At 28.8% G+C, this 25,000-nt stretch overlaps 1 protein-coding gene across 1 annotated transcript; it reads left to right on the forward strand.

Annotated features, from left to right (window-relative positions):
• Window positions 1-2,674: 2,674 nt before the first annotated feature.
• On the forward strand, window positions 2,675-3,820 carry LOC122850361 (GATA zinc finger domain-containing protein 8-like). Its single transcript, XM_044149520.1, has one exon. It carries the CDS (start codon window positions 2,675-2,677, stop codon window positions 3,818-3,820), a length of 1,146 nt encoding a protein of 381 aa, XP_044005455.1.
• The last annotated feature ends 21,180 nt before the right edge of the window (window positions 3,821-25,000 follow it).

The raw sequence follows: 25,000 nt of genomic DNA on the forward strand, positions 1-25,000 counted from the left end.
TATTTTTTTTTTTTTTTTTTTTTGATGAAAATACAAAAAATACAACTGTAATACTTTTTTCACCTTCAATACAAAAAAAAAACTTTGACTGATAATTTAATATCATAAATAATCAAATAATAATAATAATTCAAAACATGCATTAACTTTTTGAAGTTGTAACAAAATTATTAATAATATGGTGATAATAAGTATTCTTCACTATTCAACAGTACGTATTATTACTAATTATCACAAATTTCAATTCAAGTAAGAAGTAATAGTAATCAGTCGTAATTGGACGTTTTTCAATGAATTTATATATGGATGAGTGTTTTCAATCAGAAAAAATAAAAAAATAAATGAATTATTGAGAATTGTCAATAAACTTTTTTTTAAACAAAAAAGAAAATTAAAAAAAAAATTAATTATTGAGTTATCAATAAATTAAAAAAAAAAAACAATAATGAATGAGATTTTTACACACTAATCTCTTTCAAATTTCTTGAAAACAAACACCATATTAATCATCCAAAATAAAATTAAATAAAGCTGTTATTTACTGGGCAGTACCACCAGATTTATTATCATGGTCACCAGTACCGTTTGGTTTACCACTGTCACCTGATTTACCAGTATGTTTTGACTTACCAGTATGTTTTGCTTTAACAGAAGTACTTGATTTACCAGTATTATTATAACTCGTTTTACCAGTATTATTATCACTTGATTTACCAGTATTATTATCACTTGATTTACCAGTATTATTATCACTTGATTTATTTTTTGGTTAACCAGCATCACTTGAACTACCAGTATTATTTGATTTACCAGTATCAGGATTATTATTACCATCATCTGATTCAGCATCTTCACCATTATCTGATTCATCATTATGATCTGATTTATCAGTATCACCACCTGTAACGTTCAAAAATTTAATTAAATCACCAGTTTTATTATTTTTTTACCAACAACATTATTATTATCATCAGCACTATTTAATTTACCTGTATTATCCGTTTCACCAGTATCACATGATTTACCAGCATGACCACCAGAACCCTTTGATTTACCAGTATTATTATTATCACGTGATTGACCAGATGTACCAGCATGACCACCTATATCATATAATTTACCAGTATTATAATTTATTTCACCAGCATTACCACCGGTACTATTCATATGATAATTACCAGAAGTTCCATCAACTGGAAGTAATGCACGTTTTTTAGGTGGTGCATGAGTTATTGGAGATGATGAATCATCCAATTTGTCATCGTCCATTGGTTCAATATTTTCACGAATAATTACATTTGTTGGATCAGTGACACGAAAAGTTACACTTTTCATATCCAACTCCCCTTTTAATGCAATTGGTGAACCAATTTGTAAATTATCATTTGCTTCAAATGAAGAAATATTTACAGTCAAACGGTATGTTCCATCAGCAACTGTTCCTTGACCAAATTTACTGTATGCTGTTTGGACCAGACGAAACTTGCTGCGAATCCAGCAATGAATTTCTGGAACAATAATAAAACAATAAAAATTAAAATAATTATTTATTTTAAACAAAAAACAAAAAAAAAATCATAATAATATATATACCAGCTCGGCCATTGTGTGTACTTAATTCATCTAATGGAACAATTGGATACTGATGATGATCATTAACACCATCAATATCTGATGTTGAAATCATACCATGTATATTGAGCTCAGTTGCAGCCAACATGATGAATTCATACTTGAAGACATTTGAGTCACGCCAAGCTTCTTTAGGCAATTGTAACTTTCCACCAAGAAGTTCAACAATTTGACCACGTTTTAGTTGAGCTTCCCATTTCCTTGCTTCTTTGGTACCCCATATTACAATTCTTATTCTAAATTTGCTTCCGTTGGAGACAACAAATTTAAATACATGGCCTTGAGAAGTACGTACAGAACGTACACCATCAATGCTTTCAATAAATCCTTTGATGTCACTGCAACAAAAATTGGTCAAAAAAAAATTAATATTTATATATATATATTGTTATGCATCTCGCATGATTATTTTATAATTTTATATTCTTTTATATTAATCAGCATTTTATAATTCTAATTCAAAGAATTGACCGTCGCACTGACATTGAATGTAGTGCTCAAAGCGCGGATGAATCTTTATGTTGAACTGACGCCTTGCATTGTCCGGTGCAGGTAGTCAGTCGGAAGGTTGTCGCTATATGTAACACATTATCTTTGAATAAACTTTAATATTAATAATCTACTTGAGCATTTTATTTGAGTTATTGAATAAGGCATAACATATTTTGGTGGCAGCAAAAAAAAAAAAGGTTTTCTCAAAACAGTGGTGACAAGAAAAAGTGAACTATCATAGAAAAAAAGTGAACTATCATAGAAAAAGTGAACTATCATAGAAAAAGTGAACTATCATAGAAAAAGTGAACTATCATAGACCAGAAAAAGTGAACTATTATAAAGAAAAAAAAAAGAAGAAAAGAACAGAAATTTAAGTCACGATGAAATTTGGAATTATACTGTAAGTAATTAATTTTTACTTATGAATAACACTCAATATCGAGAAGAGAAAAAAGTAATCGACACCGACGACTCCGATCCAACCGAATCGTTAAATAATAACTCAGAAAATTCTATAATATTAATTAATTCTAATTTGCAAAATAAAATGGCAAATAACGAGAACTTACACGAAACTTTACTTGCATTACAAAATCAATTAACGCGACTTCAATTAGAAGTAGAAACTCTTAGAAATAATATTACTCAAAACAACGAAAATAATGATAATAATGACAATGAAAGTAACGATGAAAACAGCAGTGAACAATCTGAAGCTGCTTGTAACCCGATCGTCGCGTCAATGTCGTCTCTTAAAGCTTACCTTGAAATGATAACCGAGTTTGATGGAAATAATATTTCAGTAGAGACATTTATATTTGGAATAAATTCTATGCTAAATGATATACAGGCTGATCAAAAAACAACATTCCTTCGATTAATTATTTCAAAAAAAATAATTAGAAATGCAAGAAAAATGATTGATGGTAATGATATAAGAACTTCTGATGATTTATTTCAAGTACTGCGAAATTATTTTGGGGAAAATAAATCGTATGATGTTTCACTTCTTGAAAGAAGTCAATGCCAACAAGGCAGAGACAATGTTACACTATATAATAAAAGATTTAATGAATACCATGCAAATGTTAAACGGTCGATAAATAATAATTGTAAAATAAGTTCAACGCAACGGCATATCATTTTAGCGAATGAAGAAGAACAAGGCCTTTCTCAATATATACGAGGTCTTCGTTCAAACATTAAAATTTTTGTCAAGTCCGGTAAACCAGAAACAATTCGTCAAGCTCAAAATCTAGCTCTCGAAACAGAAAAAGAAGAAGAAATTTCTCGTGCTTTGTATCCAAGAATGAACAACAATTTCGGGAAAAATAATGAAACTGAAAGATCACAAAACACTTTTAAACAATACGAAAAACCACAGAATACTTTTAAACAATATGAAAAATCACAAATTAACACTGTACCACAGTCAGTACCAAATTCTAAATTTCCTTGTCATGGATGTGGCAGTTTTTCACATTTCATTAAAGATTGTCCAAAAAGACCAACATATTTTCAACCTCAAAATTTTCAAAATCGACGCCAATTCGAAAAACCGCCGATTCCCATAAATTATACACAGTGTCAAGAGAACGAAACTCTGGAGCAACCTTTATGCTCAGAATCTGCAGTGCCTATGGACAACGAGAACACTCATTCTTGGCAGACACCGGGGCAGCAGCAAATGTAATAAAAAAAAAATGTACTGTCGGATTACCAGTTAGAACTGTAAACGCCAAAATTACAGGAATTAATGATAATCCAATAAATTGCGATCAAGAATGTAAAATAACGATTGATGATGTCGATCACATCTTTCTTATCGTACCTGACAATTTTCCATTAGATGAAGATGGAATTGCAGGAAGACCATTTTTAGAAAAAGAAGACGCGATAATTCTTACTAAACAAAAAACAATTATATTTAATAGAAAAAGTATAAAAATATTCAAAATCAATCCGACATATTCAACAGAAAGAAGTGATCTATTGAAAAAGAATACAAGATTACATCACATTCCAAATGTAAAAGATAGAAATGACATTTGGGAGATTATTGACTCTTTCCAATATGTTTATTATTTACCAGGTGATCCACTGCCATGTACACAATTGGCAAGTCATTCAATTAATACAACTGACGAAATACCTATCAATGTAAAGCAGTATAGGTACCCTCCTATACAAAGAGAAGAAATTATTTCTCAAACTAAAGAAATGTTAGAAAAGGGAATAATTCAAGAATCATACTCTCCGTATAACGCACCTTTGTGGGTTGTACCTAAAAAACGTGATGCTTCAGGCAAACAAAAATGGCGGATAGTTGTCGATTATCGTCAATTAAACGAAAAAACACACTCAGATGCTTATCCATTACCGAATATCGAAGAAATTTTAGATCAGTTAGGTAATGCCCGATACTTTTCTGCATTTGACCTAGCTAGTGGATTTTATCAAATTCCAATGAATAGCAAAGACCGTCATAAAACAGCTTTTAGTACGCCTAATGGCCATTACGAATTTTTGCGCATGCCTCAAGGGCTAAAAAACTCTCCATCGTCCTTTCAACGATTGATGGACTCCATTTTAAAAGATTTAATCGGAAAAGGTATTTGTTTCGTCTATTTAGACGATATTATCATTTTTGGAAAAACACTGCTTGAACACAATCAAAAAATGCGAATTTTTCTAGAACGGATACAAAGTGCTCAATTAAAATTGCAACCTGACAAATGTGAATATTTGAAACCAGAATTACAATACTTGGGTCATGTCATAACAAAAGATGGCGTCAAACCAAATCCTGAAAAATGTAAAAGCGTTAGGGAATTCCCTACGCCCAAAAATCAGAAAAATGTTAAACAATTCCTAGGCCTGTCTGGCTACTATAGAAAATTTATTCCAGATTATAGTAGGAAGGCCAAACTTTTGACTGAACTTTTGCAAAAAAACACCTTGTGGAATTGGGGAAATGAACAAGAAAGAGCCTTTTCAATACTGAAAGAAGAATTATGTAAAGAACCTATTCTGGCATACCCAGACTTTTCACAAGAATTCATACTGACTACAGATGCTTCAGCTGTTGCATTAGGTGGGATACTGTCTCAAATTAAAGATGGGAAAGAACACCCAGTTTCATATACAAGTCGAACATTTAATAAAGCTGAAAGAAATTATTCACCTACTGAACGCGAGTTGAAAGCAATTGTATGGTGCGTAAAACATTTCCGACCCTATTTATATGGTCGCAAATTCAAAATAATTACAGATCATCGAGCCCTAGTGTGGCTAATGAATCTTAAAGATCCACATTCTAAATTATTTAGATGGAAGACAGAAATGGAAGAATTTGAATTTGAAATTATCTACAAAAAGGGTTGTTTGAATACAAACGCTGATGCTTTGTCTCGAAACCCTATCTTAATGTATCAACATAATGATGAAAACGAATCAACAGAAACAGCATCAGAATCTGAAGAAACTTTAGTAAGCAAGAAAAGAAAGAAAAAAGCCTCTAAATTTAGATAAAGCAGAGTCGTATTCACATTTCATGTAATAGCCAATGCTAAATGGTACATGATGTTGGATTATCGCACTATTCACAATATTATTCGCTGGGTTAACTACTTTTTTTAGTAAACACTCAATATCAAGATACAAGACGAATGGAACTTTTAATTGTTATTTATAATTTTTAAATTTTAAAATGTTGTTTGGTGCTTTTGGTAGAGCCATTCGATACTTGTTCTTGTTCTTGCATGCTTCCTGATGATTCAACAAAGATTTTTCTATATTAAAATGACACAAACATCTGTCACAAAAATATGTCTAATTTTGTGTTTTGATAATTGAGATGAGACTAAACGAGATAAATCACGTATCCAAACATAATGATACTCATCTGCTTGATATATTTCATCATCCTCATCGTCTGAGTCTAAATTTTCTTCATCTTCATGGTTTTTTCTCAGCATCAATATGTGAATTGTCTTTTTATTAAATTTTCTTCTAAAATTTAGCATTTTTGTTGGATTTTGTACAACGTATTTGCTCAAATGATATGGTACAATCATTTGTTTTTTTGCACCATTTTTCAAGAGTTTTATATTATTATCAGCATCACGATCATACTCAAGACCATAAACAGATATTGATAAATCATTTAATTTTTCAAATTTATCAACATCTTGCAATGACATTGGATATGCAAAACCATTATAATTTAAGATATTTTCAAATGCACTTTTAGTGTCATCTACTGTTGCACTAACTGGCTGATATTTGCTGGTTCTTTCAGTATGGCTAGTGAATTGATACATTCCAGCTATAACAGACCACAAGAAACAATATTGATCATGCTTATTCTGTACATTAACAACACTTTTTTTATCTTTAACCCATTTCGGTACTTCAAAAAATGATGAAAGACCTCCATTCAGTGGTGAAAATTCTTTAAGATGAACCTCAAGATCCAAGACTTCATGAAGAGTCCAACCCGAATCTTTCATCATACAGTCTTCTACTTGTGACTTAATTTTCTCAAACTTTTCAGTCACTTCATTGTCTAGATCTGTTGTTTGCATTATCACCGATGAAGCACTTGAAAAATATTTAGTCTCTACAGATATTGTCTCATTTCTAGCAATTTCATATTTACAGGATAGAATCACATTTATCTTATAGGCATTTTTTAATAATAAAGCGTTTCGAACTTTATCACACAATAAATTCTTTGCATCACTTAAAAATCCCTCAATATCAATATGCCCCAAATTAATTATAGCACCAATTGTAATAACACCATCGAATGCACTTGAAACATTACACCACTTAATCCGAGCTTCTTCTTGCACATCACTTATATCATTAGCACTATTTTTAGCACTTATATTTGCACTAGAAATACCTTGTCCTTTTCTACTTTTAAACCGTTTCGTTTTTTCTAATTCCCGTGCAGCAATTTTTTTTGTTGCCGCAAACACATTTCTAACACGAAAACTTAAGGTTGTATTTTTTAAAACTTGATTATATTCACTGATTTTCTGTTCAAAAATATCAATTGTCGTTTGAATTTCATCTCGAGTAATATTCACGTTTTAACCGCTCACTTTCTCCATCAAAAAATTTTCTCTGCTCTAAATGTGCAAAAATTGACATTGCTTCATCTACATTTAAATTTTGTGTCATGATTCTCAATTTTTTCTTTCAGCAAGTTGCTTGAATGCTGGAAGAGACAAGACTGTCCAAACTTTTGGACTGCCAATACAATATCTTATACAACTTTTTTATTTTTCAAATCTTGCTATGCATGTGAATATGTCCATACATGTACATGCATTAATACATAGACGAAATTTCATGTGAAAAAAATATAATATTAAACTTTTCAAAGAAATACATTTGAAAATCCATTGGACTCCCAGCATATTCTATTGGTATATTGCAAAGTCTTATAATTTTCTATGAAAGCCAACTGTTGAATTTTTAAATCATGAATTTAAGAATAAAGCTGAAGCAAATTTTTAGATTTTACATTCATTTTTTCTTTTTTTTTTTGTTAAGATTTTTGAGTGAGTTATAATCTTTTAGCACATGTCTCATCAGCCAGGACCACACTGTGTGTGCAAGTGTGCAAGTGTGTTATAATCCTTTGAAGCCAAGGGTGAAACAGCACTGTACTCTTCTGATGATGAAAATGGCATATGTGCTTAAAATTATTAAAACATATGGTATTCAGTATGTAACTAAGTTTAAGAATTTTCATTGATTAGCATTAGTTAAATTTTAAGTTTTAAATCTTAAATTTTTTGGAAAAGCAGAATTATTATTACTTTCACTATAATCTTCTTCATATTTCATATGATAAATTAAGTAAATAATCTCTAAAATGTATGAGAAGAAGCTAGAGAGGGAGACAATTTGTGTGTATAAAAAGAGAAGTATTCAAGACATTGATCATAAAAAGTTGGAGCATCAAAATAGAAGGATCGACATTTTCAGTCTTGGTAAGTTGAATATTACTTAAGTAATTTGTATTTATGATTAGTATTTGTGGTAAAGTAATTGTATTATTTATTGTATGTACTTAAATTTCAGTTCAAAAAACACACTACTGCACTGAAGCCGATGATTGTATTTGAATTGCGTTGTCGAAAACGAGAGGTGGAAAATGAATCATTTCCATTTTTCAAACGTACGAGCCAATTGAGGATGATTGAGTATCATACTGGATCAATCGCTGCATTAATCTCAGCATCGCGATTGTATAGAAATTTTTGTATGTATCAATTAACTATTTAAATGTAATTTATTATTAATTATAATTTGATAAATTTTTATTCTCGCATACAGCTGGATTCGACATAAAAATAGATGTCAATAATAACATACAATCTGAAATCCGTAAGTATATGTGACACTTATTATTATTATTATTATTAATATAAACTAGTGCACTAAGCGCTTGCGAATTAATTCGTTTTTTATTTTATTTGGCTCTTAGATCAAACAGATGGGACAGACTGGAAAGATTTTGATGATCGAGCACTTGCAACTCATGATGCTCCATATAAAGTTACATCAAATGGTAAAATTTTATTTATTTTCATTTAAATTTCTCCCCTAATTTGATAATATATTATAATGTATTGTTTTTTTTTCAATTTGTTATAGCAACTTTCCAAATAACGAAAACGCCACTAGGAAAAGCATTGCTGCAGTATAGTAAGTATAAATTTTAATTCAATAATTGTCTAGTTGATAGGTTACTTTAAATTAATTATTTTCAATTTGAATTTTTATAGAAATTATGCCAAGTCGACATTTGTGGGATGATCATCTTGATGGGCCCATTTCAGATGAAGAAGATGAAAACATGCACACAGATGAAGATGTCGAAGAAGAAGAAGAAGAAGAAGAAGTCAGAATTAATATCAAGGAAGATGTCGAAGATCAAGTTGAAGATGATAATGATGTTGATGAGGGAATTGAATTGTAAGACATTAAAATTATTTTAAGCTTTCAATTATTATAATAAAAAATACTAGACAAAATACATAAATTTGAATTTTACTTTATCCAATAACTCACTCACTAAAATGCTCAATAATTTTTCCTATCACATTGTGAATCCTATTTATTTTATTATTTCAATATTTTTTTTATTTTTTTTTTATGTATTTATTTATTTATATATGTATTCATTTATTCATTTATATGATTATCCATGTATTTATTTTTTAAAATAAATAGTCTGGACTATCTGAATGCATGTTATATGCAACCATCGAACAGCACCTTCAGCGAAATGCTAGTGTGGTCCTGAGCATTAGGCTCTCGACTTTCACTCAGAGGGCCCGGGTTCAAATCCCCATCGGATCAAAATTTATTTTTTTCAAAAAAAAAAAAAAATACAAAATGGCGGCTTGATTGAGTACAAAGTTTATTTATTTAATTCCGCAGCGGGGGTCCTTGATATTGAAATGGCCCAGAACCCGCTTTGGTACACTACTAATATATATATCTTTGATGTAAACTTATCAGCCACCACCCTTTTTAACATGGCATATGTTAACTGTTAACATATCCTTCTCTGTGTGTGGCAAATTCATAATAGATTGATTGTTTTCAACTAGTTCCTCAGGAACTTTATGTATTACAGCTGATGTTTTCAATTTTTTATACGAGCTACAGCTTTCAGTTTCACTTCCTATAATATTATTAAATAGGAATCATTAAATATAAATTAAGATTTTTTTAGGGAATTTTAATTTCCTATTGTTTTCGCTTTTCTTCTGGACCCCCCCCCCCCCCCAACCATGGTAGACACCCCCCCTAAAAATTTTCTAAGTCCCTTAATCTTAACCAATACGATATATATGGAAAATATAAAGAAAAATATGGAAAACTCACTGAATATAAAGAAAAAAAAGATAAATATGGGAAAATATCAGTAAATATAAAGGAGAATATAGGAAAATATCAAAGAAAAATCGGTAAATATAAACGAAAATATAGAAAAGTGACTGAATATAAAGAAAAAAACGATAAATATGGGAAAATATCAGTAAATATAAAAGAGAATATAGGAAAGTGACTGAATATAAAGAAAAAAACGATAAATATGGGAAAATATCAGTAAATATAAAGGAGAATATAGGAAAATATCAAAGAAAAATCGGTAAATATAAACGAAAATATAGAAAAGTGACTGAATATAAAGAAAAAAACGATAAATAAGGGAACATATCAATTATGCCCCCCCCCCCGAACATTTCCTAAGTCCCTTAACTAATGTAAACAGGATGAATATGGAGAATGAAGAAAAATATAGAAAAATAAAGAATATATAAACGAATAAATGAAAATATAGAAAAATCACTGAATATAAAGAAAAATACGATAATTATAGGAAAATATTAGGAAAATATGAGTAAGCAAAAAAGAAGAGTATAGCAGAATATCATGGAAAAATCATATTTAACAACAAGATTTTTCAACAAAAAGATTTAAAAAAAAATTATTAACATGATAAATTATTAAATATTCAAGTTAAACAAAATATATACGATCACTGGAGGATTAGTGAGAAAAATTAATGAACAATACCCATCAATAAGTAATAAAGAAATAATGATACCAGTAGAAGCTAATATAAAATTCGATGACGATGAGGAAAATGAAAATATACCAAAAATTAATTTCGATATTAAAAAAATACAAGAAATTGTACATCTACCAATTAAATCATTTGCAGGCAAAATAATTTTAGCGAAAAAAAAAAAAAAAGAAAACTATTCAATAATAATAATGACATTATTTAGATATCATCGCAATCATAATAGCAATAAATAAAGTGGAATTTATATATGCAATGTCAGTATGGTTATTAAAATAAAGAACAATAACATTAGAAGACGACAGTGATTATGAAGTAAAATAAAATTTAAATGAAAAAAAGTTTGATCAAACTAAACAAAGATAATAATTTTACCAAAGGAAATATATTTTAGATTGGACTAACTTTATGGAATGAAAAGGCAGAAAATTTCTAGGGAAAAAAGGGTGATGTGATAGCATCAAAGGAATTGAAAATAAATGATTATAAAAAAATTAAAAATATAACGACGATTTCAGCAACAACTAAAACGTTAAATCCTGATTCAACCGACAGAAAAAAGTAAATAAAATAAATACAATCGAACTCGACAATTTTGTAATAAACATTGACAGGCTAAAATCATAGTACAACAAAATGAATAAAAACGGAGAGTTTAAAAGGTTAGAAGGAAGCGATTCTGGACATGGAGATGACCCATTAGAAGGAACAAGCAAAATGAATGAAAATTAAATAAATTTTAGTTGTAACAATAATCATTGTAACGATAGAGAATGAAATAAATTTGTAGTCACGAATTTCGATATATATAAAAGAAGAAATTAAAATTCCCCCCGCAGGGAAGGCACAGTTGCTTCAGCAATTAAAAGAACAAGTAATGATGTACCTGATGAAGATGATGAAGTCGATAGATCACCACCACCACCATGTATTTGTTCTATTATGATTGCTGCTGTTTATATATGATCAATATTGTTATTGTTATTTTGATTTCCACTCGGTACATCATTTATTAAATTATTATTTACTCCTATTGTTGTTGTTTCATTGAATGATTCAATATTTAATCATCTGTTCCATTTTTTTGACCTTAACAAATTCATTCAAGATCTTGAATTCATTACGATCATGGCAAGCACGATCATAACAAGCACAAGCACTTGAATAATAGTATTATTTAATTATTCGACAGATTCATTTTAAATACTCATTATTTGATCAAAAATAACATAATAAATTATATATTGTATATAATAAAAGTTTTAAGCTTAATATTCACCTTTGTCTCTTGAATCTTTCATGAAACTAAAAGTTTGAAACAAATTTTAAACAAATTTTTTCGTATCGTTGTCAAGGGAATAAATAAATAAAACAAGATAAAAAATAATTTAAAATTACTTACCTTCATACCGTTACTTTCGTTGCATCTATCTTTTGTTTTTTTTTTTTTACTGACCATTCTAAAGAAGTTTCACTTCAAAAATAATACAAAAAGGCAAACAAAAAGAAATTCATATGATAGTAAGTGAGAAAAAAACAACGACCAATCAACTGTCCAGAAGACCGATAATGTTTGTCTTTTTTATATAAGGATACAACTGAGTTTCTAATAAGGAACGAACCAGTGGTGACAAGTCCTCAGGGTGAGTTAATTTATTCTTTCTCTGCTGTTCCATTTTTTGTTCAGCTTTCAGTCTTCTTATCGTATATTGGGAATGAATTACTTTTTCTATGATGACTTGAACACTAGGATGGTAATAATTTTTGTCATTCAGAGGAAGATCCAATTTCACCCATAATTGTTTTTTACTTAACCTTGACTGAAATTAGAATGGAATAAATATGATACAAATTTTTTTTCAGTTATTAGTATTTTTAGATTTTCCATAAATCGGAAAATTGAGAAAATAATTGTATAATAAAGAAATTTAACATTCAACAATTTTAATATTCATACGTTCAATAAATAAATTTGAACCGAAAGAGAATAATAACTTAGCTTAGAAATACATGAAAATAAGGAAATAATTTAGATGAAACTACTTGGATAAAAAACTGGAGATGAGAAAATGATTTAGCTAAGAAATTGAAAATAAAAAATCCTAATAAAGCTGAAACCGGCAATTACCATTCATTATTTGAATTGAAAAATAAAAGTTATATGAATTGACATACATTGAAATTTATAATCTTAATAGAGATTGAATCGAAATTCCAATAATTCAAATTTTTTCCAAATTTTATGTGAAAAAAATTATGAAGACTAAAAAAAAAATTTTGTGAGCTATCTAGACTCGCGGGTTCATTATGTGTAAACATCTTCGGCGTGTTGTTGGAATTGAACAAAATAACAATAAGTACACATTTGAACAAATTTTTTTCATTCATTTATGAAAATGTTGTTTGTTTTTATTTTATTTTTTTCTATTTTCATACAATAATTGTTGTTCAGTAATTTTCAATAATCAATGATTTTAAAATTTCGATACATCGATTTTTTCTTCCTAATTTTGTATTAACGATTGATAAAACTCATCAAGTAAAATAAAAGTTCAAAAACGAATTTTTTAATATATTCCGAATATATTTCGAGTTATCGATATTTCTCTGGTATTGGTGGTAATTTGTTTCGTAATTGATAATATAATAGAGCTAAGGAAAAGATGTCGCTAAGTAAAATATTTTGGCTGGTAAAAATATGTAGTTATTGTTTGTTTGGCTATAATTGAGACTAAGTAAAAAATATAGCTAAGGGAAAATTTCGCTATTGAAAAGATGTAGCTGAGGGAAAAATTAAGCTGGTAAAATTATGTAGATATTGTGTGTTTAGCTATAATTTGGACTGAGTAAAAGATTAAGCGGCTAAGTAAAAAATGTAGCGAAAAAATTAAAAAATACATATTTTCCTTCAAATAATTTTTTTTTAAATATTTATTAGTTAACGCGTTAAAAAATAAAAACGAAATTTTTTTTTTTTTTTAAAAATACTTTTTTTGGAGTATAAAACTTGTGATAACTGTCTTAAAAATGAATAAATCAACTTGATAATTTGACTGTAGGTTCATAATAATCTAGCGATACCAACAGCATTATTGAAATAATTATTCATTTATATTGTTTCATTTTTTTTATTTCCTGTTTCATGGCGACGGAAAAATTCAATTTGTCTAACTCCAAACGAAAAAAGAGTCGGAGAAATTTGAAAATTGAGTAACTTGTCAGTGACAATATTGTGTAGCAGTATATCAAGAAGTTTTATACAAATTTTCAGGTATTTTTATTAATTATTTACTGAGTTTTTAATTTAACAACAAATTGCAAGCCGCTGTTAAGGCTATATATGCTTGATCATTACCCCCTCTACCGTAAACGTGTATGCTCGCGCGTTTGTATATATTGTAACGAAATTTATTATTTCGTGGGTTCTCGAAATAAATATTCATCAGAATGGATATGGATTATTTATTTGTTAACGTTTGCGTGTTAATAACCGATGGGAGTTGGTTATTAATAAATAAAGGATCACTAGTGCAAGGCTCTGTGTTGGGTCAAGACTATTATACATGACATCAATGGGGCGCCTGTTCGATGTTTATAAGATGTCTTGATACACCAAACCTTATCGTGGCGAGTGCCCCACTCCTCCATCGAAGAAATGAACTCACCGAAGGCTGCGCACGAAGCCCCATCGTAAACCTATCGAACTGCGGTCTCGGAAAGCGTGCTGCGCATGTCCGAGGGCGATAGGGAAGAGAGTGCTACTGAGTTGGGTGAGAGGTCACAGCAGCTAAGCACTGAACGTCGTCGTTAGACGACACAACTTGTCTGGCTCTCAAACTGATCACTACCTTCTCTTGACTGGCTCTCTTGGTTTACTACTGGTTCTCTCGACATCGTTTGAATCTCTCGTAAAGGCTCTCTAGGTATCAGACGTTAAGTCCTGGTGAAACTCTGCTTGAATTTCCAATGACGGACTAATATTACTGATCACGCTATATGGTTCTCTTATTATAATAATAATAATTATTATATTCTCGCTTCATAATGTGTATGTGTGAGTTCACGAATGGATCGCTGTAAATAATAACAATAATAATAATATTGAGATATATTATTATTGCAATGGCAACGTATGTGTAAGACCTGGTCACGGGTGGATCGCTTTATGGTTCCCTATACAAAATACATATCTCACGTGTAGACTATTTGCTCCCACACTTACGATACTTGTGACGTAGGTATTTTACTATAGTATAGTCGCAATGTAATATAGGCGTATGTAACACACTATACTTGGTTCACGGTGGTTTCCACAGGTTTGGTTGCGTATTTCATAATCCAATCAGGTGGACCGCGCCCCTCTACCATTTCTAAGACTGAGTTAGGCTCCCGAATTAGTTCTCGTGACTCCCACGGTTGTTGGCTTCCGAGATAACCAACATGGCTCCCCCCGGTGATTTTGAGTCGGATGGTGAGAAATCCTCGTTGTTAACGTTGGCCGATAGTTCTCGCCGCGCAGGTCAGAAAATCGGTTACAATATTCATAAAAATACAAACAATAGACGCGCAATTTGTTGTTAAATTAATAAGTCAGTGAATAATTGATAAAAATACCTAAAAATTCGATCTGGACCCTCATATATTAAAATTTATAAATTATTATAGAAATTTTCATCGAAACATTTTTTTCTCCTTGACGAGCTTCATTGATTAATATTAATAAATTTTAGATTGAATCGTTATGTTAATAATAGGTATATTAATCTTATAATGAAAAATACTTGCATATGCATGTATATATATTAGACCGTTTCAAAAAAAAAAAAAAAATTTTTTTTCTTCTCTCCCACCCCCTAAAATCTTAGTATTCAACAAGACAAACAATCTACTATTTTCAATTTTTTTTTTTTTTTTTTTTTTAATGTCGCTCATCGACTTTGAGTATTTTCCATTTAAAATACATGTAAGCAAAGTGTTTATTTTATACTTTTTTTCATAACTTCATCAATTTTTAAGTTAGTGATTTGGTAATACGACCATTCAAGCTTAAAAAAGTATATTGAAAAAAAAATTTTTGATCAACTGTTTCGTGGCTAGAGAACTTTATAAACGTTTATTCCTAAAAAAACGATAATTTATTTATTCGAAGACCTCTGGGCATTCATATAAAATTAAAAATTCGGCATATAAGATATAGTGTCTAAAGCTTTTTAATTAAGCTTTTTAAATAATCATCTTGAATTGAAATATATTGATTATTTCGAAAGTTATGAATTTTTGAAACACCTAACCGAAAACAGCATTCATTCGTTTATAAAGAAATTGCACAAATAACATTGTTTTTTTTCAGTGTTTCAAAAAATCATAACTTTTATAATAATCAATATATTTCAATTCAAGATGATTATTTAAAAAGCTTAATGAAAAAGCTTCAGACCCTATATTTTATATGCCGAATTTTTAACATATGTTGAAAATATTTCGAAATAAATTATCGTTTAGGAATCGTTCATAAAATTCTCTAGCCACGAAACAGTTGATCAAAATTTTCAATATGTAGCTTTTGAATGATGCGTATTACCAAGTCTCTAGCTTAAAATTGATGAAGTTATGAACAAAAGTATAAAATAAACACTTTGCTTTTATTTAAATGGATATTAAAGTCGATGACGCTGATAAAAAAAATTGAAAAATGATTGAGTATTTAATCTTTGAATAGAGAAGAAAGAGGAATGAAATATATGTACAATCCCGAGATAAAATTTTTCAGTCTCTGAACTGTCTCTGAACAATATCTAAATACTCTCTATCACTCTCCAGGAGTATCTGCAGAATCTCTCACTATCTCTACGTTGTCTTGTCAGCGAGAGATCTGAACTTTAAAATAAAAGTCAGCGTCTCTGGAGCAGAGACGAATCATCTCTGAGCAAGAGATTCAAACTTTAAAAAAAAACAGCGTCACTACAGTAGAGACGAATCATCTCTGAACGGGAAATAAGTACTTATAAAAAAAGCGGCATCTCTGTTGATGGCTACTTCAAAAAAGACCGGCGTCTCTATCCTAGAGACGAATCGTCTCTGAACAAGAGACTAAAACAATAAATATACAAATGACATTCATTATTATATTTGATAAAATGAATAAACTCGTAAATTAATAAAAAGGAAATCAATTAATAATAAATGATGACGCTGAAGCTGGCCGCCACTCTGGCCACTAAACGTAAATTGGATCTCAAAACATATAGTGTGTCGGGTGGCCCACGCTTAATTTTTTTTTTTTTTTTTTTATTTAACAATATTAGGCCCGTTTAGTACTATCTAAAATAAGGATCAACTAATTAGAAGCTAAAAAAAAAATATTAACCCCTGACATAGCGTTTTAAGGGGGGGGGGCAGGGGGGACAAAAACTTCAATTATTTTTTTTAATAATTTTAAAATGAAAATTGGGGCATAAAAATATTATCTGTGTTAAAAGTTGACTAATTAAAATCTGAAAAAAATAACGACCCCTAACATAGCGTTTTAGAGGGTGAAAAGGGGTGAAAACGCGGATTTCAGACAATTTAATTTTTTTTTCTATTTTGAAATCGAAATTGGGGCATGAAAATATTATGTAAATTAAAAGTCGACTAATTAAAAGCTAAAAAAAAATATCAACCCTCAACATAGCGTTTTAGAGGAGGCCAGGGGGACGGAAACATCAATTATTTTTTTTACTAACTTCAAAATGAAAATTGGGACAAAAATTATTATATAAATTAATATTAAACTGATAACAAGCTGAAAAAAAAATATCAACTCTTAAGTAGCGTTCTATGGGGGGTGGGAGGTACCGTTAAGCTTTACTCTCCCAAACAACCGCCTGAAACGCTATGTTAAGGGTCGAATTTTTTTTCCTAGCTTTCTATTGTCTTTATATCAATTTAGATAAAACCAGCATAATAAAGTTCGAAATTTCTTTTTCAGCTCTTTATTAGTCTCATATTAATGTTAATAATAATTTTTTGCCCCAATTATCATTTTAAAGTTAGTAAAAAAAATAATTAAAGTTTTTGTCCCCCCTGGCCCCCCTTAAAACGCTATGTTGGGGGTTGATATTTTTTCTTCAACTTTTAATTAGTTGGCTGTCAATTCAGATAATATTTTCATGCCCCAATTTTTATTTCAAAGTTAGTAAAAAAAATAATCAATGTTTCCGTCCCCTCTAGCCCCCCCCTGAAACGCAATGTCGAGAGTTGTTCTTTTTTTTCAGCTTTTAATTAGTAAACCTTTAATTTACATAATATTTTTATGCCCCAATTTTGATTTCAAAATAGAAAAAAAAATTAAATTGTCTAAAATCCGCGGTTTCCCCCCCTAAAACGCTATGTTAAAGGTCGTAATTTTTTTTTCAAATTTTAATTAGTGGACTTTCAATACAGATAATATTTTCATACCTCAATTTTCATTTTGAAATTAGTAAAAAAAATAATTGAAGTTTTCGTCCCCCCTGGCCCCCCTAAAACCCTTGTTTTAAGCAACCTTATGTTAGGGGTTCATATTTTTTTTTCAGCTTTGTATTGTTCTGATACTAATTTACAAAATAACGGCTTAGTCCAATTTTCGTTTAAAAGTAGTTAAAAAATTAATTTACTGATATACGCGTTTTCACCCCTTTTTTACCCCCTAAAACGCTATGCTGACGGTAAATAATTAATCACTAGGTTCTATCTACTTTGTTCATGATCGAGATAATAGATTGAGTAATGAAACATAAGAACGAAGCAATTTTCGTTAATGTAAGCACGGGGCCCTTATGCGTCCCTGATTATCCAGCGTTTGGCGGCCAGCTTCAGCGTCATCTTTGAGGGACAGGTGGAAAATTGTTAATATTATTATTATTTTACATTATATTCATGAATTGACTTATTTAACCAGAAAAATATTAAAACTACTTCGAAATTTTTCATCCTAGTTAAAGATATTATAATTACAAACCTTCCCTGAAAATTAAAAGCCCTTATCTCGTGTCCTTGGGGGGGGGGGGGAAATTTAATTACTATCGTTATTTTTTATCGATTTTCTTAAAATTAATTTATTTGACCCGGAAAAAATTCAAAGTACTTCAAAATTTTCTATCCTAATTAAAGATAATATAATTACAAACCTACCCCGAAAATTTGAAGCCCTTATCTCGTGTCCTTGGGAAGGAGATAAGGACTATTAATTTTCAGGGTAGGTTTGTAATTATATTATCTTTAATTAGGATAAAAAATTTCGATGTAGTTTGTATTTTTTCCGGGTCTTGTTATGATCCTGTTTATATACTATCTTTCTATTACCTAAAATAAAAAAAATTTAAACTCGGGGCCCCACAATTTAATTCGGCCTTGACTTGGCCCCTAAACGAGTCGCCAGCTTCAGCGTCATTAATAAATAAATAAACTCATGATTTGATAATAAGTAAAAATAGACAGTTTTATATCGTTACCATAAATTTTATTTCGGGCAGTCAAAGCAATAAAAAGGATTTAGTTTCCTGTATACTAAATCATCCTACAACGCCGTGCTTTAGCAATAATTAATCAATTAGAAAGCGATTGGTAGATGGATCTAAGGAAAGTATGTTGGCAATAAAAAATAATGTGATCTGGATAGATTGATAATAATCAACATTGTCAATATGAAAGAATAATAATCTATTCAATTAAACTATAATCATTTGCATGTTAATTATTTTTCAATTCCTTTCTGAGCTGTTTTTGTTAATATTTTTATTTTTTTATTTGATTGAAAACTTATTTTAAAATAACAATTGTTATAATAATCATCAATTTATTGTTAAACTACAGTAATATATAATAAATTGAAACTTTTTCTACATATAATAATGAGTTTGAGTTATTATAAATTTAAAATTTAAAGTTTTCATTCCTTGCTTTTTATCTTAGAAATTAAAAACTAGTTTTAGTAGAAATTATTCTGGTTCTACCATGTTTATTGGCTCAATAATGTATTGGCTTCTTGGTGAATCAATTGTCATAAAAAAACAGACAGAAAATAAATCTTCGACATTTACTGTAATAATATCATCGGTCTCCCAGCACTCGTATATTGTTAAAGATTTAGTTATTCCTGAGCTAAACTTGTTAAACAAATGATAATTTATAATAATAGCAAGATATTTTGCATTACAATTATAATGGCAAAAAGAGTTGCAATTACAATTCGATGACTGAACGAAGCAATAAATTCTTCCATAACCTGTTCCTGTGTTGTTAGAGTATTTAACGATTGATGAATTAATTTTCGTCGTTCGTGAAGATAATTCTGATGTGTATAATAACCCAGATTTCATAAAACGACAGAATATTTTTATATTTGAATTTTGCATACTTAACAACTGTATCGTATCGACAATAATTTCAGCGACAGTGTTACTTTTATTGACAGTTCCTATGGCATAGTACTTATTAGATATTCGATGTGATTCATATTTTTTTTTTGGGTTTGCTAATTGGTGAACGTATTCAAAGGTATGGCTGTTTGGTTCAATATCTTCTAACAGTCGTGGAATTGTCATAAAATACGATAATCCAGCACAAGTTTGAAAACCTGAAAATCTGGTCCCTGTAACAAGTTGAGACAGTTGTCCATTCACGTTTCCAAAAGAAAAACATGATGTTACAAAAAGTGGACCAGTGTCTCTTACAGTATCAGGTAAATGCAGCAAATTGTGGACATTTGCGGTCATGAATTGTTCAGTATATAGTGTTGAATACCGCTGTACGAAACTTTTTAGTATTTGGTCTGCATGATTAATCATCTCATCTGACACACTCGTCTGAATTAATAACGTAATACCATTAAATAACAGTTGATAGTGATCGAAATATTTACGTTTAGAACTTGTCATAATTGTTTCTAAAGGAGATGAACAACTTGAGCAATAAAAATGTCGTTTAATGGGAGTTTTAGACGTAGAAAAATATTTTTTGAATAAAAACGAACTCTTTTTGCACTTATTTGGAGCAGGGCAATGCATTTCGATCAATTCTAATAAACAGACCAACCCAACACCTGTAAGATTTTGAGTTAGAAAAAAAGATTATATTGATAACATGCTTTCTCCCAATGTTAGACGAGCACTAGGATATAGAAGTTCATCTCCATCATTATCTCCATTATCTTCATTATCTTGATTATCTTCATTATCAGTCTCATTTTCTTCACCTTCTTCATTGACTTGTGGATCTATATCACCATCAACATTGAGAATATCTTCAATATCAGTTTCCATATCTGAATCAGGCAATTCATGATAACCTACAAAAATAAAATCATCCAGAAGCAATGTTTCCATCAAAATATAATTACGCAAGAAGAATGATAAAATTACAATTTTCTGGGTGGAGATAATAAACTAAATTTACAAACTTTAGAAAATAAAAAAAACCAAGACAAATGATCAATGAAATAGAAATAAAAATAAAACTAAAAAATACATCACCGGATAAATATGCTCAATTGATATCATTTATTGACCTTGTCACAATACTTATTGACAATTAAAAAAAGAAAAATGAAAGAAACATATACTGTGTACTTGAACAATAAAAACATCATGTTTGTATTGTTTTGCATTGAGGATATGGCTAGATCAAGCTGAAAAAAGCTACTAAAAAGTCTAACTAGTTTGTCTTTCTATGTAAAGATCTTTGTATGTTTGTCGAATTGTTTTTTATAAATAATGAAAGATATCAAAGAATAAAGTTATTTTATGTTGGCATCATAAATGGCAAATACATCATCTTGACTTCAACTGAATATGTATAATTTGAAAACAAATAAATGACACAAGTGTTTCAATAAAAAAAAGTGAATTGACATATAAATGTAAAATTAAAAATTGTGTTGCTGTCACAAGTCTGTTGGTGGATGTAACAAAATTACTTAGAATATTTTGGGAACTAAAAAATCAAATATAAATTACTGATAGCATTATGAAGAATAAAAAAAACACATCTAAATGAGTCAAGACAAAGTTACTCGTTGGCATGTCTTTTGCTTTTGTCGAAATGATTTTTATAATCAATCAAAGATATCAACGAATAAAGTTATTTTATGTTGGCATCATAAATGGCAGATTCATCATCTTGACTTCAACTGAATATGTTTAATTTGAGAACAAATAAATGACACAAGTGTGTCAATAAAAAATAGTGAATTTATATATAAATGTAAGATGAAAAATTGTGTTGGTACAACACTACTTGGAATATTTTGTCGAATGAAAAATCAAATATAAATTACTGATAGCATTATTAAAAATGAAAAAAAAAAAAAAAACGTCTAAATAAAAGAGGACAAAGTTACTTGTTGATATGTCTTTTGCTTTTGTCAAAATGATTTTTATAATCAATGAAAGATATCAAAGAATAAAGTTATTTTATGTTGGCATCATAAATGGCAGATACATCATCTTGACTTCAACTGAGTTTGTTTAATTTGACAACGAATAAATGACACAAGTGTTTAACTTCTGTCGTGGATTTTCGTTATTTAAAATCGGTTCTAAGAGGCTTTTTGTATTTTGTTTTGAGTTGATTTAACTTGTCCTTACCTTGTTCACTCAACATCTTGGTTATTTTCACTATCATTATCAGAGTTTGTTTCTTCATTCATCAATTCATCAGAATACTCGTCATCATTTTGTCGGAGAATATCATCATTATCTCTATCATCATTTGAAGTCCTATTGTCTTGCACTATGTCTCTATTCAATGATAAATTCAATGACATTATTAACTATAATTTGCAAATTATTCAATCATTATTGTAATTACCTTTCGTGGTCCCTGATACTTGCAGTGTTGTTGTTAATTGTTTGTCTGTATTTACTTCTTATTCGTTGTTGACTGCGGCGTTTATATTCTTTATAAACAACTGGATTTAATTGTCCACTCATTATTTTTCAGATAAATTGGCATTTATATCTTTCAACTTTATTTCAATTAGCTTTCGTTTATATCAATTAAACAGCAAGATTTATTAGTTTTTTTACTTTTCAATAACCTCAAATTATCAGGCATGTAAACAGTCTTATTTACTTGAGAATACGTCAAACGAGATCAGCTAATCGTTGATATATATATAATAATTTGAATGAAAATGATAAAATAATAAAACCAAATGGTAAGCTCAAACGTAGTATGAATGATCAATCTCAAACCAGAAATATGTCATCAAAAAAATCTAAAAATACTGCTAATAAAAGCAGTGAATATATTGATGGTGATGAAAGTGATGATAGTTTTGTTGAAGAAGATTTTCATGAAAACAAACTCCAAAGTGCAAAACCATCAACAAAGAAGGTATATGTACAAATTATTCATTTAATATAAATTACATTTCTGATATTATATATTTTTTCATCACTAATCCTTTATAAAAAAATCACTTTATTTCAACTAACTTCACACTGAAAGGTTTTTTTTTTTTGTTTATTATGAAGTTAGTTGTAATAAAGTGATTTTTGTTTTTTTTTTTTTTTTTCAATTTTTTTCTATTTTTATTTTTCCTGTCATACAGTTTCAGAATCTTGAGGTGATAAGTTCAATTTAGTTTAGATTCGGTGTGTATATTCCGTTAATTTTTTTTTTTTTTTCGTTTATTTTTTTAGCTGTTTAGTATGTTAGGATTTTTAGAATTAGATTTATGAGTGTATATTCGGTTATTTTTTTTTTATTTTGTTTATTTTTTTAGCTGTCAATTTAGTGATTTTACGTGGTTAAAATAAGTGATTTGTATTAGATTGTGTGTTAGTTGTTTTTTTTTAGTATTCATTTAGCCGGTTAGATTTAGGTGTGTATATTCGGGTATTTTTTTTTTATTTTTGTTCATTTTTTTAGCTGTCAATTTAGTATGTTAGGAATCTAAATTAGAATTTAGTTTTGGAATTAGTTTTAGATTTAGTTTTGAGAATTAGCTTTTCGAATTTATGTTATTAGATTGAGTTTTATTAAATTGAGTTTTATTTTTTTTTTTCGTTTCTTTTTTAGTTTATTTTTCAGTTTTTAGCATTTGGTTTTTTTTAATTTATTTTTTTTCATTTTGTGTTTCAGATTGTGTGTGAGTTATTCTTTTTTAGTATTCATTGAGCCGATTAGATTTAGGTGTGTATATTCGGTTTTTTTTTTTTTTTGGTTATTTTTTTAGCTGTCAATTTAGTATGTTAGGATTTTAAATTAGAATTGAGTTTTGGAATTGGTTTTAGATTTAGTTTTGAGAATTAGCTTTTCGAATTTATTTTATTAAATTGAGTTTTATTTTTTTTATTCGTTTCTTTTTTAGTTTTATTTTTTCAGTTTATAGTTTTTTTTTATTTATTTTTTTTTATTTTGTGTTTTAGATTGTGTGTTAGTTATTTTTTTTTTAGTATTCATTGAGCCGATTAGATTTAGGTGTGTATATTCGGGCTTTTTTTTCTGTCATAAAGTTCTTAGATCTTGAGGTGATTAGGCGTTTTATTTATTTAGTTTTATTATTTTTTTTCGTTTAAGTGAAATATTTTTTATTTATTTATTAGTTTAATTTATTAGTTTATTTTATTTTTTAATTTATTTAGTGATTTCGGTTTCAATATTCTACTTTTTAAATTTAGTTTTTCGGATTTAATTTTTTTTTTTGGTATTTTCTTTAGCTGTCATAACTAGATAACAATTTTGTATGTGATATTTAGGTTTTTAGTCTTGAATTTAGTTTTGAATTTAGTTTTTAAAATTAGCTCTCCGGTTTTAATTTATTAAATTGAGTTTTATTTATTTTTTTATTTTCGTTTTTTTTTCAGTTTTATTTTTTTAATTTTGGATTTTTAGTTTGCCATATTTGAGTTTAGTTTTTAGGATTTTCTATTTAGTGTTTTTTTTTTGTTTTTTTTTTTCACGTATTCAAATGAAGTTTTTTTTTCTTTTTTGGTCAATTTTTTAGCTGTCAATTTAGTATGTTATATTTAGGTTTTTAGAATAGAATTTAGTTTTATTCATTTTTTGGTTTATTTGAATTATTTTTTATTCATGTATTAGTTTATTTTATTTTTTTATTTCATACAGTGATTTAGATTTTTTTTGTCATTGTATATTCAGTGCGTCATATTTGTAAAATTAGTTTTTCGGATTTAATTTTTTGAATTGATGTTTTTATTATTTTTTTTTTCTGTTTCTTTTTTAGTTACAGTACAGAAGACATAAGCTGATCGAGATTATCAAGCT

This window comes from Aphidius gifuensis, linkage group LG2 (genome assembly GCF_014905175.1).
Source record: "Aphidius gifuensis isolate YNYX2018 linkage group LG2, ASM1490517v1, whole genome shotgun sequence".
Taxonomy (NCBI): Eukaryota; Metazoa; Arthropoda; class Insecta; order Hymenoptera; family Braconidae; genus Aphidius; species Aphidius gifuensis.